Source organism: Gorilla gorilla, chromosome 21 (assembly GCF_029281585.2).
Source record: "Gorilla gorilla gorilla isolate KB3781 chromosome 21, NHGRI_mGorGor1-v2.1_pri, whole genome shotgun sequence".
In the NCBI taxonomy this organism is placed as follows: domain Eukaryota; kingdom Metazoa; phylum Chordata; class Mammalia; order Primates; family Hominidae; genus Gorilla; species Gorilla gorilla.
In genome coordinates this window covers 54563090-54582694 of record NC_073245.2, presented here as the reverse complement: position 1 = coordinate 54582694, position 19605 = coordinate 54563090, and the positions used below count along the sequence as shown (strand labels likewise).

Below are 19605 nucleotides of genomic sequence, written 5' to 3'. Positions count from 1 at the left end.
CCAGGTGGTCAGAAAACCCCTCTGGGGTGCTTGGAAATGCATTCTAGCATCAAGTCCCCTGATCTCCCCTAACTCTCCAATTTACTTCCACCCCATTTCACCTTAATTTTGGCCTCTGTGCCCCCAACAATGCACTCAAAAGCTCTCTCTGCCTGTCCAAATACTCCTAACATGTCTTTTCACTCTAGCTGATCCTTTAAGAGATTTCCAGCAAAAGTTTTTGGTCTCCCAGGCCCTGGAAGTAAGACTGGCCACTCTTCATGATGACAAAAGAGCTCCAAGTTTAAGCAGGTGGATTCTAGATTCATACTGCCGGGGTTCCAAGCCTGCCTCTGCCTCTTCCTATCTGTGAAAACACTGGGAAGTTGCTCTCCTTAAGTCTCAGTTTTCTCATCCGCAAAGTGGGAATAGTAACGGTAGTAGCCTCATAAACTTGTGGGATGATTAAACGAGTAATGTGTGGAAAGTGCTTGGCAAGGCACCTGGCAACTGGTGAGTGGTATTAAATGTCCACTCGTGTTGTTAATATTATTGTAATAGGCCGGGCGCGGTGACTCATGCCTGTAATCCTAGTACTTTGGGAGGCCGAGGCGGGCTGATCACCTGAGGTCAGGAGTTTGAAACCAGCCTGACCAACATGGAGAAACCCCGTCTCTACTAAAAATACAAAATTAGCCAGGCGTGGAGGTGCATGCCTGTAATCCCACTTACTCGGGAGGCTGAGGCAGGAGAATTGCTTGTAACCGGGAGGCGGAGGTTGCGGTGAGCCAAGATCACACCACTGCACTCCAGCCTGGGTGACAAGAGCGAAAACTCCATCTCAAAAATAAATAAATAAATAAATATAAATATATATATATATATTTGTAATAAATTGCTGCAAGAATGTGAGGGGTGGAGGGGTGCGCCTTTGGCTTCTAACTTGTGGGTCCATGATTACAGATTTGCCAATCAATGAGACTTAGTGCACAGTTTTTGTTTTGTTTTTTTTTTTAAATATTTAGTTCTTTCTTTTTTCTTTTTTTTCTTTTTTTTTTTTTCTGAAATGGAGTCTTGCTCTGTCGCCCAGGCTGGAGTGCAGTGGTGTGATCTCAGGTCACTGCAGTCTCTGCCTCCTGCATTCAAGTGATTCTCCTGCCTCAGCCTCGAGTAGCTAGGATTACCCGCGCCCGCCACCATGCTCAGCTAACTTTTGTATTTTTATTGGAGACGGGGTTTCACCATGTTGACCAGGCTGGTCTCGAACTCCTGACCCCAGGTGATCCGTCCCCCTTGGCCTCCCAAAGTGCTAGGATTACAGGCGTGAGCCACCGCGCCTGGCTCAATATTTAATTTTAAAATAATTTTAGACTTACAGAAAAGTTGCAAGATTAGTATGGAGTTTCTATATACCCATCACCTGGCTTCCCCTTATGTTAGCATCTTGTATAACCACAGGATAGTGATTGAAACCAGGAAATTAACATTGATAGATACTTTAAGCTACATTATAATGAATACTATAATCTACAGGCCTTATTTGAATTTCACTTATCTTCCCACGAATGTCGTTTTCCAGTCCAGGATCCTATCCGTGTTTCACTTACTTGTCATTTTTTCCTTAGTCTCCTCCAGTCTGGGACATCTCCTCAGCCTTTCAGTCTTTATTATTTTTTTAATATTTTATGACCTTGACACTTCTGAAGAATACTGGTCAGTTATTTTGTAGACTGTCCTTTAAGTTAGTTTTTTTTTTCTTTCTGATGTTTTCTCACAATTAGATCGAGACTATGCATTTTTGGCAAAAAATACCACACATAACCCTTTCTCAGAGCATCGTATCAAGAGGCATATGATGTACATATTTATTTTTATTTTTTAATTTTGTTTTTTAGAGACAGGGTCTCACTCTGTCACCGAAGCTGGAGTGCAGTGGACCAGTCTTGCCTAACCGCAGCCTCGACCTCCCTGGCTCACGCAATCCTCCCGGCCTCAGCCTCCGGAGTAGCTGGGACTACAGGCATGCACCACCATGCCTGGCTATTTTTTTAAAAAAATTTTTTGTGGAGATGGAGTCTGGCTATGATGCCCAGCCTGAATGTCCATATTTCTCATTACTGGTATTGTTGACATTCATCATTTGGCTAAGAATGTAGCATGTATTTGTTAAGCATTTACTGTTTCCTTTTGGGGATACAAAAGAGAATAAAATATTGCCGATGCTCTTTAAGAAACTCTTGTCTAATGAACAAATGGTGTTCTAGTTACTACTGCTGGTGACAAATCACTCCAAAATTTAGTGGAATAAAACAACAACTTTATTATGCTTACATATTCTGTGGGTCAGGAATCCAAGAGGGCAGGGATGATTTGTTTCAGCTCCACAATGTCTAGGGTCCCAGCTGAGAAGACTCAAATGACCAGGGGTGACCAGAGAGCCGAGAACTGGACTCATACGGCAGCCTCCTCACTTAGCTGTCTGTTGCCCAGATGACTGGACTCAGCTGGGGCTGTCAATCTAGAGCATCTACACAGGGACTGTCATGCACCCTGCGTTTGCTCACACATGGCGGCCCCAGGGGAGTTAGACTTCTTATACAGCAGCTTAGACACTGTAGACATAAGAGTCTCTGTGGACAAGTCAGAAACTACATTGCCTTCATGACCTAATCTTAGAAGTCACAAAATATCACATCCCCTACACTGTATCGGTGAAAGCAGTCTCAAGTCCCCTAAGACTTAAGGGGAGTCAGGGGATATAAACGCCACCTTTTAATGAAAGCAGTGTCAAAGGATATGGGCTATTTTCTAAAAAGCACCAAAAGGACTTTCTACTTACACAGGTTTAGAAATTCAGGCCCAGAGACAAGACCTTCACCACCTTGGGCCTCCTTAATTATCAAATACATAATTACTGAGCACCAACTCTGTGCCGGACAGGCATGGACCCAGCTTCTGGGCTTGCTTGGCAAGTCCCTCCTGAGTGGGGTGGGCTCAGACAGACCCTCTACAAAGCCTCGTGTTCTGACAGTTGCAGCCTCCCCTCAATCAGCCCCTCTCCCTAGAAACTGTTCACACAGGATGTGCACAGAGGAGCCAAGGCCAAGGTGGCAGGGTGGGGTGGAGAATACTGGACTTCAGGATCAGAATGACCTCATTTTAAATCCCAGTTGTACCACATTGAGGATTTGTTACATTTTCATTCTTAATCCTCATGTATTTGGTAAACCTTATTGACTCCTTCTCTATGCCAAGTTGGGTGCTTGGCAATTATTACAATCAATAAATAGAATCCAGGCTTTGCCCTTAATGAAGGATTTGTTCCAGGCGGTGTCTGCCAGAAAGGCTGTTAGTATGGCTGCAGGGTTCCAATGAGCAGGATCATGGGATTATTTAACTTCTTGCATCTCCATGCCCAAAACCAACTGGAGAGGAATTGGTCATGCAACTTAGCAACTTAACCAGGTTAAACTTAGCAGAACAGAAATCAGCTGAGTGTGAAGTTGGAAGGCAAGCAGCTCACGTTCAGAAACCCAAGAAGTATTGCAATACAGACTAAAAGCCATTGGGAATATTGCTAGACAGACTCATTAAACAAGAAGGTTTCTGTGAAAATAACAAAATCATAGCACCCAGGACACCCCAGCATGAGATTAAAAGCTGAAAGGAGGTTGAGGCTTCATATTATTAGGCTGCATTATGGTAGTTTAGGAAGAAAGAGCTTAGAGCCGTCTGAGTTGATGGTGGCCCTGCTGTGGGACTCTGACTGCATTCTTTGAAATTTAGGGCAGCTGGGAAGAGTGAATCTCAGAATATCCCTCTCATGTGAGGCAGGGGAGGGAAGGCAATGAGTCTGGGAAGCAGCCCGGTGCTAAGGATTGGAGGGGCCAGAGGCGTTGGTGGAGGGAGCACCTGTTGACAGGAATACACTCACCTAAAGTGTGTCTGGTAGCTAAGGAGCAGGGTGGTGACTCAGGGAAGAGAGCCATATGCATGGTAGGCACATAATGTTTGTTCCTGTTATTATCACCCACTAACTAACCCTCCATTTTGGTTGATGGATGGTGAATACTAAGGACCCTGGGCCAGCTGGATTTCGAGTTTGTTTTCTCCCTATGTTTGATCCCACAGCCAATAGGAAAACAGCTGAAGTCAGAGAGCAGGGCATTGATTGGAAATCAGCAAAAGCCGTGTTGGGCAAACAAGTTAACTTCCCCACTCCTACAACAGCCCTTTGATCCATGGTAACCAAGAAAGTCCGCACCAGGCTAGAGGAAGCCCCTGCAGGGCCGCAGCAGGACTGATACGGCCAGGAACCACGGGCATGGGTCCCTGTGCTGGCAGTGCTGGGGAAGGTGTGCAGCCCGGGCAGGCCCCAGCACAGCCAACCAAGCCTGCAGGCTGAGCCTCTGACCCTGAAGCTTGGCTTTGGAAAGCAGGGAAGCCTGGCAGATGCTGTTCAGAGGCGTTGCTGCTCTGTTCTGTTGTCTCCAGGGCCCTTCAGCTGGTGAGGGTACAAAATAGAGCTTCAGTCGCTTAAAGCTTGGTAAGTGATGGGTCTGAGTTTCAGCCCTGGCTCTGCAAGACTGTCAGCCAGTGGTCTTCCCTCCCGCTGGCTGAGACCCATGCTCTTTGCCTTCACGAATGTTAACAGCATTGGAAGGACAAGGCCAGTAAGGACACTTGCAGGTCTTCCCCAGTGGTTTTCAGCCTTAGGAGGCTCAGGTCTGGGGCCATGTGTTGGCTCCGTCTCATTCTTACATTTCTAGGGACCTCATTCTTCTCCAGCCAGGACTCAGAATCTCTCAGAGTCACTGTAGTCACCTCTCCATCTCCTGTGCTTCTGGTTGAAACAAGGCCTTCTTTGTATTTGTCATCTGCATGAGAGCCAGACCCTCCAAAGGGACCCCGGTGTTGTTCCTCTGGTCATTTCAATCCTCCATCCCCTTGCCTGAGAAAGTGTTTCTCCAAATTCAGTGTGCATGAGAATTACCTGGAGAGCTTATGAAACAACAGAGTGCTGGGCCTCAGCCCCGGACATTCTGATCAGGAGGTCTGGGACAGACTCATGAATCTGCAGCTCTAACAAGCTCCCAGTTGGTGCTGATGCTGTTTATCTGCAAACCACACGTTTAGTAGCACTGTGGTATGATCCTGTATCTCTCTTGATGGCCTACCCTCTCCTTTAATGGCTCTATATTACCCTCGAAATAAAATATATACACTTGAGTAGTTCATTAAAGGCTTCCATAATCTGAGCTCAGCAGGAATGCCACCTACTGTTGTTTAGTTTGTGCACTGCACAAAGACACACTACCAAGGAAATGAAATCCATTAAACTCTGTGCTGTGTCTGCCAGGAAGAATATGACTGGGCACTAAGAAAAGCGTATCTTTTTCTTCTCACAAAGGCAGCATCAGCTCACTGAAGTACAGGGGGCTGAGACTGAGTTGAGACAGGCACCTTTTCTACTTTGCACAAAAGCATCCCTTAGGCAAGCAGTTGTCCTGCCCAAGAGCCTTTTCTTCTTTCATTCTCCACCATCTCCTGTCATGCCTCCCACCCTTCTCCCATGCTCCTCATCTGGTTAACAGCTTCACACTCTATGGGGAAGGCATCTGGCCCCAGAGACTCAATCTGTTTTCTCTGTTACATGCTCGTAAGAGCCATCTTCCCTTCCTTCAGAACAGAGCTCTTAATGTGCCTTGCCCGCTTATTCCTGTGGGCCATACCTATCTCCCTCACCAAACTGTAGGTTCCTGAGGATTCACTAGAGCTTAGTACATGGCCAAGCACCTAGTCAAGAGCTCAATGGATATTTGTTTAGGTTCTGTTCCGCAGCCACAAAGATGCTCACAGCAGCCAAATCTCAGCATGCCATTTGTTGTCTTTTAAACAATTTATTTTGAAATAAGTTTACAGAGAAACTGTTAAAAAAAAAAAAAAAAGAGAGAGTTTTATACCCCTCATACAACTTTCCCTAATGTTAACATCTTGCATAGCCATGGTATATTTATCAAAATTAAGAATTCACTTCAGTGCATTATTATTGATTAAACGCCAGACTTTTTTCTTTTTTTTTCCAGATTTCTCAAGGTTTTCCACAGAGGTCTTCTTTTTTCTTCTAGGCTCTCACATAGCATTTAGTTGTCGTGTCTCCTTGTTCCTCAACCTGTGACCATTTCTTGGTCTTTCTTTGCTTTTCTATGACCTTCAAACTTTTTTGTTTTGTTTGTTTGCTTGCTTGCTTGCTTTGAGACATGGTCTCACTCTGTTTCCCAGGCTAGAATGCTGTGCTGCGATTGTGGCTCACTGCAGCCTCGACCTCCAGGGCTCAAGTGATCCTCCTGCCTTAGCCTTCCAAGTAACTAGGACTACAGGCGTGCATCACCATGCCCAGCTAGTTTTTTAAAACAAATTGGTGTAGAGATGGGGTCTTGCTGTTTTGCCCAGGCTGCTCTTAAACTCCTAGGCTCAAATAATCCTCCTGCCTTAGCCTCCCAAAGTGCTGGGATTTCATACATGAGCCACTGCGCCTTGATACAGAAGCCAAAGCCACTCATGGACACTCTGGAGCCTTCCTTCAAAAACAATGGCTTGTCTTCCAGGAGTAAAGAAATGGGGGTCACTCTGCAACATAAAATGGAAACTAAAATTAGAATTATAATTTTTCCCTTGAAGAACTCGAGGCTCAGAGAGGTTAAGCAATCCCTCAAGCTACACAGCTAATTTAATTATTCATTTAGACATGCAAAAGGATGAAATGTTGAACAAACACCAGATACGATCTTTGCCTCCTTGGAGCTTAAAGTCTAGTATAGAGGTCTGCAAACTTTTTCTATGAAAGGCCAGAAAATAAATATTTTAGGCAGCGTGGGCTGTAGGGTATCTGTTGCTACTTCTCTCTGCTTTTGTAGTGTGAGAGTAGCCATAGTCCATATTTAAATCAATGGTGTAGCTGTTTTCCAATAAAACTTTACTTACAAAAACAGATGGTAGATTGAATTTGACTTGCAAGTCATATTTTTTCAGCTCCTGGGCTGGTAGAAAAGGGACTTATTGATGAAATAATTACATGGTTACATGGAAAGTTAGTGGCTCAAAAGAGAGACAGGTGACTCTGGAAACGTAAAATAAGAACCTGGGAGTCAGAGAAGATACCCATAAAAAGAGTCCCTGTAAGTGAGGTCCGCTAAGGGTGAGGAGTCATGAATGAGGCAACAAGGAGGCATGGGAAGGAAGACGGGGCCCAGGCTGACAGAAGAGCTGGTGCAAGTTCCTGTGGCAGAAAAGACCATGGCTCTTTTTAGTACTGAAGTAAGGCTTGGGGTGCTGGGGGGAGGACGAGCGAGGCCAGCTCACGCACTGAGCTGATTAAGACCACATGACAAAGACACATTCTTCATCCTGAGAGCTGTGGGAAAGCATTGCTCTTACGACATGATTGGATTTTGTCGTTGTTGTTGTTGTTGAGAGGGAGTTTCACTCTTGTTGACCAGGTTGGAGTGCAGTAGCGCCATCTCTGCTCACCGCTACCTCCACCTCCCAGGTTCAAGTGATTCTCCTGCCTCAGCCTCCCGAGTAGCTGGGATTACAGGCATGCACCACCACACCTGGATAATTTTTTGTAATTTTAGTAGAGACGGGGTTTCTCTGTGTTGGTCAGGCTGGTCTCGAACTCCCGACCTCAGGTGATCCACCTGCCTCAGCCTCCCAGAGTGCTGGGATTACAGGTGCGAGCCACTGTGCTCAGCCTGGGATTTTTGTTATGAAGCACCTGCTTTGGTTTCTGGCTGTGGATCCTACTGTCAGCAACTAAAAGAGAAGGGGGACATCCTTGAGTACTTTTTGCAGCCAGAACCCATGCCAGGAGCCCAGGGTTGATGTGCAGCTGTGCACCCTTCCCCCTACTAACCCTTTATTTTATGTTTGCTATTCTACAAATCTTCCGTTTTCCCCGCTTATAAATGGAGGTTCATATTATATTATACGTTTACAGCCACAGCTCCCTCCCATCCCATTTTTCTCACCTTTCTTCTTTCCCTCCCCAGCCCGATCCCTCACTAACTTCGTGAAACTTGCAAGTTAAATTTTTCAAAGACTGTTTCTGACAAAGCAGTGGGAATTAGATTTGGTGAAGCCCTTCATAAAAAATTGAAGACATGCTATATTAACATACATTGATTTATTCATAGTGTTTCATTACAAGTAAGTGAGGATCCTGTAATACCAGGAAAGGTTAGGAGAGCAGAAGAGCGCGGTATATTATATTGACAGCTCGGTGGAAATTGAGTTGCTTTTGGATTGAATTTGGAGCGCAGGAAAGGAATTGGCTAGTAAATAAGGCATGAGTTTTACCTCGCAGTGTCTGTATATCAATGTAGTTGCCACCAGTCCAAGCAGGGGGACGGGGACAGAATTTTCAAAGAATGCAAGCACACATCCTCTCCACTGGTGCACTGGGGTTGGTGGCTACAGGCTGAACTGTCTGTACATCTCCCCTTTTCTGCCACAGTGGAAACCAGAATCCACCTGCATGCTGAAAACTCCATTTGCCCCCATTTGCTCACCGCTCTGCAGTGGCTCTGGGCTTTGCTCTGTCCAAACCTTTTCCCATCCCAGGTCTTTGCCTACGCGGTTCCCTCTGCCTAGAAGCTAGAATACTCTTTCCTCTTCTGACTCAGGATTGTCCTTCGGATGTCAGTTGCACTCTCTCCTGAGATACCTCCACGAGCATTTTTCCTTAGTTTGGTCATTCTCAGATGCAGACCCTGAGATGGGGATTTGAATATGAGCAGTTTGCCAAGAAGTTTAAGAAACACCAGTAAAGAGATATGGAGTGGGGAAGAGAAAGGAAAGTAGCCAGTAATCACTGTGTTTTCAAACCAGCTGCCTCTAGAGGCAAGTGGAGCTGAGCCTCTCAGGGAAATTGGGATGCTGCAGGAATACCAAGGAGGGGGAGCTTGCAGGGGTATAAGGAAGGGGAGCGTGGAGAATGTATGCATCAACTCCCATCAGGGCTGGGGTGTTAATTACCCCCCATTCCCAGCAAGCACCCATGGAGAAAGTCCTCAAACAGAGAGGCAGATAGATGCCTGTAGCACTTGCCTCTGAGAAGGAGTGGGGTGGGTAGGGGTGACCAGAGGGAATGCTGTAGACAGGTCCACCAGAGCAGCCTGAAGCTAGCAGCCACCTGCATGGTGCACATGCACACTCAGGTGCTGCTTGAAAAAAAGCCCAAAGCCCTCAGCTCCCTGCATTTTTCCTCCCTCCTGCGCACACTCTGCTCTGGGCACCGTCTGACCTCTCTCCTCAAGGATGCGGCACCACTACTGTTTAATATAGGACAGAGAAATCACTTTTCTCTCCAAAACACTTGGTGCCATTGCCAGTAAGAGCAAATTGCTTATTTTTGAAGGGAAGTTGGTGTGCTTCCTTTTCTGCCTGGGTTTTGCCATTCTTGACGGAAGATAAGTGATGTCAGCTGTGTATATAGCTGGCTTACCTCTCTCAAGAATGGAAGTCACTTGAGGATGAGGCCTGACTTGAATTCAGTTGGGCACCTCCCCAGCAGCACACAGTGCAGGGCCTAGAACAGAGGAGTACACAGGAAACACTGTGAAGGAGCAAATAAGTGGATGAGTGAATTCATTTTTCAACTGATGCACTGTTAACAGGCCAGGCAATGTGGTATAGAATATAGAGTACAGGCTTTGGAGTCAGACCTGCCTAGTACAGTGTCCGCAAGAGATTGTTGAATGTACCTGAGAATGCCTTATTTGCTACTACCCATGACAACTTGGATGAATCCCATGGACATAATGATAAAGTTGAGAGAAAGAAACCAGAAACAAAAAAGCGCATTTCATAGGATTTCACTGATACACAGTGCAAAAACTGGCAAAACTCGTCTATGCTGTTAAAAGTCAGACAGAGGTGATCCCTGATGGGGGTAGGCAAGTAGGTTTGCAACGGAGTGTGAGGAAAACGTTTTGGGCCTGGTAATGGTTTGGTTTTTGATTATATGACTGTATCCAGTTTTCAAAAATTCATCAAGAGGTATGCTTTTCTGTATGTGTATTATACCATAATTAATTTTTTTTAAATTTTTTAGAGACAGGGTCTCTCTCTCTCACCCAGGCTAAAGTGCAGTGGTACAATCATGGCTCACTATAGCCTTGAACTCCTGGGCTCAAGCCATCTTCCTACCTCAGCCCCTGAATAGCTGGGACTACAGATGTGTACCACCAACCCAGCTAATTTTTTAATACTTTGTAGATACAGAGTCCTACTGTGTTGCCCAGACTGGTCTCAAACTCCTGGTTCTAGCAATCCTCCCACCTTGGCCTCCTAAATTGCTGGGATTTCAGGTGTGAGCCACCACACCTAGCCTAATTAAATATTTTTAATGGAACAAACCAGGTAAGACAAACAAAAAATCTTGTGTTTGCCACTTTACAACTGTGTAATTTCAAGATGGGACACTCAAAGTGTGATCCGTGGGACCAGTGCTGGGCTACCAATTGTTATTTTCACCCTTGGGCAAGTGCAGAAGTTGAGAGTGAGTGCTTCAAAACTCTTCTAGTACCTTGCTGTGACACTCAAGTGTGTGGTCAGGGAACAGTAGACACAAGTCATTCCACAGGTGTAGACCAGTTTGGTTATTGCTGAACTCACGTGATATGTCACATGGGCCATGATCTTCATATACCATAGACAAACTATCTCCATATACAATTTGAAAAATGGTGATTGCATGCAAGTTGCTTCCATTGGCACCTCAGTTTCTCCATTATTAAAATGAGAGTAGCTATCCTGATGCCCCCAAGGATTTGAGGAAGACAAAAAAAGATAATGCACGAGAAAGCACCAGTCAGCAATCGCTATCTGTCTGGAATATGGGGCCTGGGATCTGCATTTTTAACAAGCCTCATAAATAATTCTCATCGGGATGCTCTACCTGGACACTGTTCTATGACCGCAATGTCCACCATGGTGACCACTGGCCACACGGGGCTACTGCACTTATGAAAAGCAGTGGCTAGTCCAAATGAAGAAGCGCTGAAGGGGTAAAAGACATATTTGTAAGACTTCATACGAATAGTAGAATGTAAACAATTCCATTCAATTTTTATGTTGTCTACAGATTGAAATGATAATAGTTTGGATACACTGGGTTCAACAAGATGTGTTGTTAAAATTAGTTTCTTTTTTTTTTTTCTTCTTTTCATGAGACTGTCAGAAAATTCAAAATGACATCTGTGGGTCGCCCTCTGTTTCTTTTTTTAAAAATTTTTTGTGGGTACATAGTAGGTGTATATATATTTATGGGTTGCATGAGGTATTTTGACATAAGCATGCAATGCGTAATAATCACATCTTGATAAATGGGGTGTCCATCCCCTCAAGCAATTATCTTCTCTGTTAGAAACAATCCAATTATACCCTTTTAGTTATTTTAAAATGTACAGTTAAATTATTTTTGCTCATAGACCCGCTGTTGTGCTAGCAAATATGAGATCTTATTCATTATTTCAATTTTTTCTACCCATTAACCATCCCCCCACCCCCTACTGCCCTTCCCAGCCTCTGATAACCATCCTTCTACTCCCTATCTCTGTAAGTTCAATTATTTTAAGTTTTAACTCCTACAAATCAATGAGAACATGCATTGCTCCAGTGGGTGAGCAATGGGGTATTTGGAGGCTGGGGTCATCTGGAAAGTGGACAGCAACAGGCAGCTTAGCAGAATCTGCTGGCCAAGTTCACATGCCTGCCCCTTCCCCCGCCTCCCTAAGGTTCCTCTCAATGAGCTCCATCCAGCTTCCTGAGTGAGGCATTTATTTGTTTGTTTGCTGGCTTGTCCTACAGATCAACTACAAGGCTGTCGGCTCGCTGGACCCAACTGCTGACCTCTCGAGCCAGAGGGGGAAAGTGTTCAAGCTCCGGAATGAAACCCACCACCTCTTTGTGGGTCTGTACCCAGGGACCACCTATTCCTTCACCATCAAGGCCAGCACAGCAAAGGGCTTTGGGCCCCCTGTCACCACTCGGATCGCCACCAAAATTTCAGGTATCTCTGCTAGAAAGGAAAAAGGAAAAAAGGTTGTTTCACCCCCACTTCCTGATTTTCCTTGAAGTGGAAATTTTTCTTGAATTGTCACCCTGTGATATGGGTGGAATTAGGATGATCCAGTCCCTAGTGAGTTACCATTGTTGTCTCCTATGAAGAAAATCTAAGTGATGAACTTCCTAAAGTGTAAAAATTAGATTAATTAGGTGGCAAGCCACTAAATAATTTGCCCACAGGGTTGCATTAAATAGTACACGTGTGTGTAGATAATGTATATTGCACACAAGTTGGTTATTAAATTCATTTTCAGGAACATTCTTTTTGCCAGAACAAGACATTAGCGCAGGTTCTCATGAAATACCTGATGAATGAATGAATGAATGAATGAATTACTATTATAGGGCCACAGTAGTCCAAAATTACAGACTGCCATCACCCGTAGGGCCCCCTCTGCCACTAGACAGCAACAATGCAGAATTATTTCAGAACCTTTTTTACAGCTTTCATTATCATAAATATGTATGCAATTTTGGTCTGCATACATACATATTTTGCACACGGTTTTCCAGAAAAACATTTTTTTTTGTAGCTTAATGTTTTCTCTTATCTTTATCCCATAAGTGTTTCCTATGTTGCTACATTGCTTTCGTTATAATATTCTGTCAAGTGGATGGACGTAATTTAATTATACATTCCCCTGTGGTTGGATATATTTGGTGCTTCCGTGTTTTTACAAAATAACGCTTCAATAAACATGTTACAAAATAAAGTTTAATTCATTGGTTTGGATTATAGCTTTAGGAATAAATTCAGAATTTGGAAAAACTGAATTAAAAAGGATGTGGGTTTTAATAGCTGTTACTACAAATGGCTAAATTACCTTCCCAAAGGAATAGATACAGTCGCATTCCTATCAGCTGAGTATGAGGGAAGGGAGGTCTCATGAAGAAAAAAAAAAAAAGGTAGAGGGGAAGTAGTTCATAATTGATGTAATTTACATTTTAAATGTGTTTGGCAATGTTGACTCTGCTTTCACTTCTTTGTTAGTACTTATATTCCCTGCACGTATCTGTTTATTAGGTGTGGAACGTTTTGGTTCATGCAGGTTACTCGACACATCATTGCTACCCTTCCCCACACTACCGCACCTTGAAGAAACCTACTATGGGCAGGTTGGGCATCGGGGCCTCCTTTACTGAAGGCCTGGAAGGCTTCTTATCCAACCCCTTTCCTAAACGTCCTCCCTCTATCCATGCTGTGTCTTTAAGGATGGCAGCAAGGGGCGGTGGGGAGCCAGTTGGGAACCTGTGCTGAACTCACCTGCACTCTCTGTTTCCTGTCCAGCTCCATCCATGCCTGAGTACGACACAGACACCCCATTGAATGAGACAGACACGACCATCACAGTGATGCTGAAACCCGCTCAGTCCCGGGGAGCTCCTGTCAGGTGAGGATGGTTCTTCACTTGGAGTCTGCAGTTTTTCTTCTCTGTGCCACATGGGCCTCCAGTTGAATCATGTGACTGGCAATGCTCATGGGCAAGACTGGCCAGGAGCAAAGCTTCCTCGGAGGAAGGAGGTCAGCAGCCCCAAGCCCAGTTCAAAGGGAGCCCCTGAGTTCAAGGCAAACCTGGGCGACACAGGGAGACCCCGTCTATACAAATAAAAAAAATTTTTAAATTAGCTGGATGTGGTAGCACGTGCCTGTAGTACCGGCTACTCGAGAGGATGATATGGAAAGATTGTTTGGGCCTGGAAGACCAAGACTGCAGTGAGCTGTGATCATGCCACTGCACTCCAGCCTGGGCAACAAAGTGAGACCCTGTCTCAAACAAACAAAAAAAAAGAAACATCCTAATCAGGACCTGAGATGGTCTAGAAGGAAACTTCCTGGAACATGTTTATGGTAAATTTAGTTAGTGGGGTCGGTGGCCTGGAACACAGTCTCCTGGAAAGGTCACTTTTCCTTGTGTCACTGCCAGTAACAGCCAGATAGACAGGTTTGCTGAATTCTGAAAGCAACCTGCTCAGATATCACAAATCTGACAAGACCTGGGGGCTGGTCCAGTTTAAGGCTGTAGGGTGCTGGAGTCCCATAGGGGTACTTGCTGTCAAGGTAAAACTGCTGATTTTACCAAACATGGTTGGAGATCAGGAATACACTGACGCGTCTCCATAGTTAAACTGACCACTGCTAGTTCATGATATCAGGAGCATGGGCATCTCTTTTAAACGAGATACACTTTGCACAAGGGCAGCAATATTGACTGCCGGTTTTGCCCAGAACTCCAGGAAGGAGGACTACAGTCCCTTAAAATGAAGCAGAGCATTGAGTGGAACAACTTTCAAATTGCTCTGTTCAGTTCATCAAGCATAAACTCAGTATGTTATGTACCAGGAATGAGGCAGGGCCCAAGGCCTAAAAACCATTCATTCATTGAACAAACTTTTTTTTAAGAATCCACCCTGTCTCGGGCAATGTTTAAGTGCTTGGAAACACAGCAGTGAACTAGCCATGGGTAAGTCACGTCCTAAAGAAAGTCAAACTCTAGTTGGGGAGACAGAAACATAATTACAGTACAGTGTGTCGTTGTGGAGATATGCATAGGTCACTATAAGAACTCAGAGGAGGGAATTCCCAGTGGAGACACCGAGCTGTATCTTAAATGATGCGTAAGATTTCACCAACGGTGTAAGAGTGTCCAGTGTGAGCACAGGCATGGAGGAGAGAGACAGCATGCTATAACAGGGAGCAACCAGGGCGGTTGTTGCTTTAACATAAACATCAAGGTGGGAGTGCTGGGATGAGAATGGGAGTGTGTTTGAGAGGCTCAGGCCTGTTTGAAGGACATGGGCAGCTACTAGAGAGATGCATGCAGCCTCACTCCTTGTGTCACTGGAGGCTAGGACACCAGCCCAGAAGGGGGCTTTTGAGATGGTCTTGCTAGCCATTGTCCATCCTGTATCCAGCTTCATCTAGAAATGATAGGCATTGAAGGAGACAGAACCAACCACCACCAATTTAGAAGTTCCTATGTAGTCTGAAGTCTTTGGACAATGCTCCCCCTAAGTCAGGTGAATCTTCAGTCATTGCAACATGTGTTGGTAATGTTTATGGGGTATCTGACCAGACAGCATTTGTCTTATATTTTACACACTGGTAGTTCTAGGACAGTCCTCCCTATGATAAGTCAAAGCAGATTGTTGGGTCTTAAGTCAAATTCAGTTATGAATCCCCTGCTTTTCTTCCAGTTACTCTGATGTAACATTGCCATTTAATTTTCTTTATATACTATGAGATATCCTCATTTTCAGATGGACATGAAGAAACTGAGGCACAGAAATGCCCAAGGGCATACAGACAGTAAGTAGGAAAGCTGAGTTTGAAGGCAGGTCCCCCAGGTGTCAAATCATGTTCCATTTTGGCCACCAATGCCTTATTCCCTTTCACAATTCTCTCTTCTTTTATACCATAGTATTGGTCACTGTTTCAAAATCTTCGAAAGCTTCCCAGATAGCAAAAGTACAGCCCAGAGAAGGGAAGAGGCTTGTTCAGGGTTGCACAGCAAGTTAACAGCTAACCCAGAACACAGCCCCGATCTGACCCAAGGTCGGTGGTGGACCAAGGTTACTAAGCCTAGAAAGCTTTCAGCTAAGGGACCCAATCCAGCTGTCATCCATGGCCTTTCAGTGTGTTTGGATTTAGTCCAGCTTCCCAGTGTTCTGGCTGTGGGTGGGGCCATGGAAAGAAGAAGAGTTTGGTGGCAGCAAACCTGGCATCAGATCCCGTGGTAACACAGCTGCGTGACCTCGGACAAGATGCTTAATCCCTCTCTCTCTCTCTGAGATTCCATTCTCCTTATCTGTAAAGTATGGCCAGTAACTATTTCACAGAGGCTGAACAAAACATGGAAATACCAAGAGTAGGGCAGGCCTGACATCCAGGCCTACCTGACTCCAACCAGGGTCCAAGCTCCTTCACCCCCAGCGAAGGGGGCCTCTCAAAAGCCCAAACCAAAATGCACATGAAAACTTTTCCAGTCCCCACACAGAGAAGTCTTTACACTTTCCCTCTGAATCTCTATACTCTTGGTTTTGCACGTCTACTTACCAAGCTCATACATCGTAAGACTCAACAAATTATGAGGAGGGATAAGGGGATGAAAGTTTCCCAGTAGCAATGAGAAATGACAGTTGTCAGGGTGCAAAGGAATAGCGCAACTCTACAAAACAGACACAGGGACTCAAAAATCAAGCAGGCCTACATGCTGTCATCCCTCATAGCCATTCGTGTTTATTACTTGGTCCTGGTTTACCCTGAAAAGATGGGTCTGCAACTTACAGGAGCCTGCTAGCTTTCATTTAAGGAACAAGCACTTGCTACCAGCTTGTCTCTATATATAACACTACCTGTATTCTCGCAACACTGTGTAATAGTCTCCTCATTTTGCAAATATAGAAATTGAGACAAACAGAAGCTAAGTCAGTTGACTCAGGCTCTACAGCCAGCAAATGGTACAGGCAAAATTTAAACTTAGTTCAAATAACCTAAAGCCAACACTCATTTTACTATACTATACCACCAACTAGGAGAAAGGTGTGCATGATATATTTTGGTGACATTTTTATCCAAAAATAAATAAATAAATAAATAAATAAATAAAAGAAATGTCACTGCTCAAAGGGGAAATGGTTGGTGTCTGGAAATGTCTGGCTGCTTTTCCTCTCAAGGCTCTGGAGCATTGAGGGTGGGTGTAGACTCAGTTTCTGGAATTATTTCCAGACTGTTTCTTGAGCATTTGACTAGAAGGGGAAGTGACTAACCAATGCCACCCAGCAAGAATTTCAGGACAACTGAAAGGACAGAAGTGGAAATATCACAATGGATTTCAGTTATCTTGACCTTCATTCACTTTGTTGAACTCTGGGCAGTAGGATGTTATATGAGAGGTAGTTGACCACTAGGTCATGCAACAAATATTTATTGAACACTTAGTATGTTTAGAGAAGTGAGCTAAGCAATAGGAATACAGCAAGGAACAAGATAGCCACACCTCTGTCCTCTTGAGGCTCCAGTAAATTGTTTGTGAGTGAGGCAGGGAGGTGGGACATTAAGCAAACACACAAATAAACAAAATCATGAAATTAGCAAAAAAAGTGTCACTGAACAGAACTTGGTCTGTTTGCCCATGCACAATAGAAAGCCAAACTCTGAAGCACTGTGTTTTTGTAGAGAGAAAAGTTTATTGCAAGGCTGCTGAACAAGGAGACAGGAGTCAGGCTTTTGGAGGCGGGGACAGGTTTTATAGGCAGAAGGTAATGGCGTGATCTGATTGGACATTTGCAATGTCGTGATGTGGGAGGCTCGATCTGACTGGATCATGTCATGAGGTGATGCTATTGAATCATGGATCATGCCATGTGGTGTTCACTTCTTAAACTATCCCCATTCCTTAGTCCAAGCACCTAGGTCCCACCAATGGTGTCATGCCTGGTGCATCTGGTGTGCTCAGGTTATGTTTCTTGCAACCCAGGGGTATTGAGCTGCTTCTGCAGTTCCGCTGTTAGATGATATGAAACCACTAGGTACATTGACTGTAGTGATTGAGAGAAGCGGTAGACTGGCTGGAGAGATGAGCACCACCCAGGAAAGCAGAGCAGTGTGCAGTTGTGTGAATTGGGGAGGTGAAGGATGGAGAAAACAATATGGACACTCTATGATCCCAGGACTCAAAGAACTCACTAGATGCACTGGGTTAAGGATGCTTCGAATCAAATTTTACAGTTAATAGTTTTCTGAATTAGTTTTCTGAATTGTTCCTTTACTTCCATTGTATTATCTGATCCTCACCTACCTGGTGAGTCAGCTGGTTGGGAAATACCATCTCCATTTTGGAGCAGGAAACTGAAGTCTAAGATGTTAACTGATTGGCCCAAGCTTGTGGGGCTTGTTACAGTTAAAGACAGTGCATAGACCTAGTATCCTGGCTCTGAGTTCATGGCTCCCCTGGGAAGTTCTGAGTTCCTCTGCCTGGTATGTCACGTGATGAGCGGGTAGCCCTTTTGTCGGGGGGGTGCTACGAAGTAAACCTCCACCAACCAGGGCATGAGGGGTGGGCAAGAGGAATTCTCAGGGGTCCTCCAACTCTGCCTTGTGTGAGCCCGGTCTATCACTTGTGAGCTTCAGCAGGTCCCTCTCTGAGTGGAGCTGTGTGTTCTCAAACAGACTCACACAGAAACTTTGGCCTTCAGACCCCACTCAGGCAGGCTCTTCTTTCTGCCAGTGATGCTCCAACCCTGGCTGAGCCAAACTCTAGCCCCTGCTTTGCCACTTACTGCTCCTCTGAAGCCCTGTGGATCTGACTCTATCTGGTAGAACTGAGTGTGCAGGGGGGCAAGATGTGGCAGGGAGGACTGTTGCTGTGTGGCGCTCCCGCACCCTCATCCCTCCAGCCAAACCACCTCAGCAACTTGGCCTATTTTTCTAACACTCCACAATGGAGATTTATTGCTTTTGTATTGCTTTCCTCAGGCCTTCAAAGATTTATTGGTTTTTAAGTGACAGAATCCCAGAATTGCTTAAAAGATCAATCAAATCGTGACTAGAATCTAATATTCAGTTCTGGCTTGAACATGCCGAGCCTTCTTCCCCCACGCCCCGCCTGTCACACTGATGTGTGACTGATCCGTAGTAACCTTCATAAGAAAGTAACTTAGCCATGAATTAGTCACCTATAATGCAGTCCCTGAAGTGAGGCTGGGGGCAGAGCCCCAGGTTCTGTAACAGACCGTCCCCTGATCCCTGAAGACTTCCTTGGAAATGTTCTTTCCCCCTCATTCCTCCCCTTCCTATCTAATTAGTCATGGAGACTGGTCCTCTGGACTTCAGAACCTGGGCCAAGCTCTCTCTTCTTCTCCCACATTGGCACTTTCCAGCCTCATCCTGTGGACCTGCACCCGCCAGGATATGCTTGCTGGAGTGCTTGCTGCAGCTTCTCATCCTTCAATCCACCCCCCACTGAACTGCTGGAGTGATCCTTTGGAAGCACAAATTGGATCAAGTTAACTTTCCTGCTTAAAATTCTTAAATGGGTCATTGGTTTTCCATTGCATTAAGTACAAGATTCTTAGCATGGAATTCAAGGCTCATCAGAATCTGTCCTTAGCCTTGTTTCTGGTTTCCTTTCATTTCCATCTGCCCCTTTACCAGGTTTTACTCAACAGTGACCTATATAGTTCCTTCATAGTTCTTTCCTGAGCCTTTAATTGTGTTATACAGCTGTTCATATATATATATATTTTGTTTTCTATTGTTTCTACATACCCCTCTGTAGGCTGTGAGCTCCAAGAAATCTGAAGGCTTGGTACTACTGAATTCCCTTTACATGGGATAGTGTCTGGCATCATACATATATATATATATATATACACACACACATATATATATGTATGTATATATATGTGTGTGTGTGTATATATAGTAACTAGTTTTATATATATGTATATCTATAGTAACTAGTTTTATATATATGTGTATATCTATAGTAACTAGTT

General features: G+C 44.7%; 1 protein-coding gene across 9 annotated transcripts in view; it reads left to right on the top strand.

Moving 5' to 3' along the window:
• Positions 1–19605, top strand: part of PTPRT (protein tyrosine phosphatase receptor type T) — a 1110571-nt gene that overhangs the window by 824144 nt on the left and 266822 nt on the right. For all 9 annotated transcript variants that reach the window (XM_055373001.2, XM_019017483.4, XM_019017481.4 and 6 more), the window contains exons 10-11: positions 11851–12052; positions 13397–13499. In XM_055373001.2, the coding sequence (XP_055228976.1) occupies positions 11851–12052; positions 13397–13499 (305 nt within the window). The remainder of the gene's footprint in view (positions 1–11850; positions 12053–13396; positions 13500–19605) is intronic.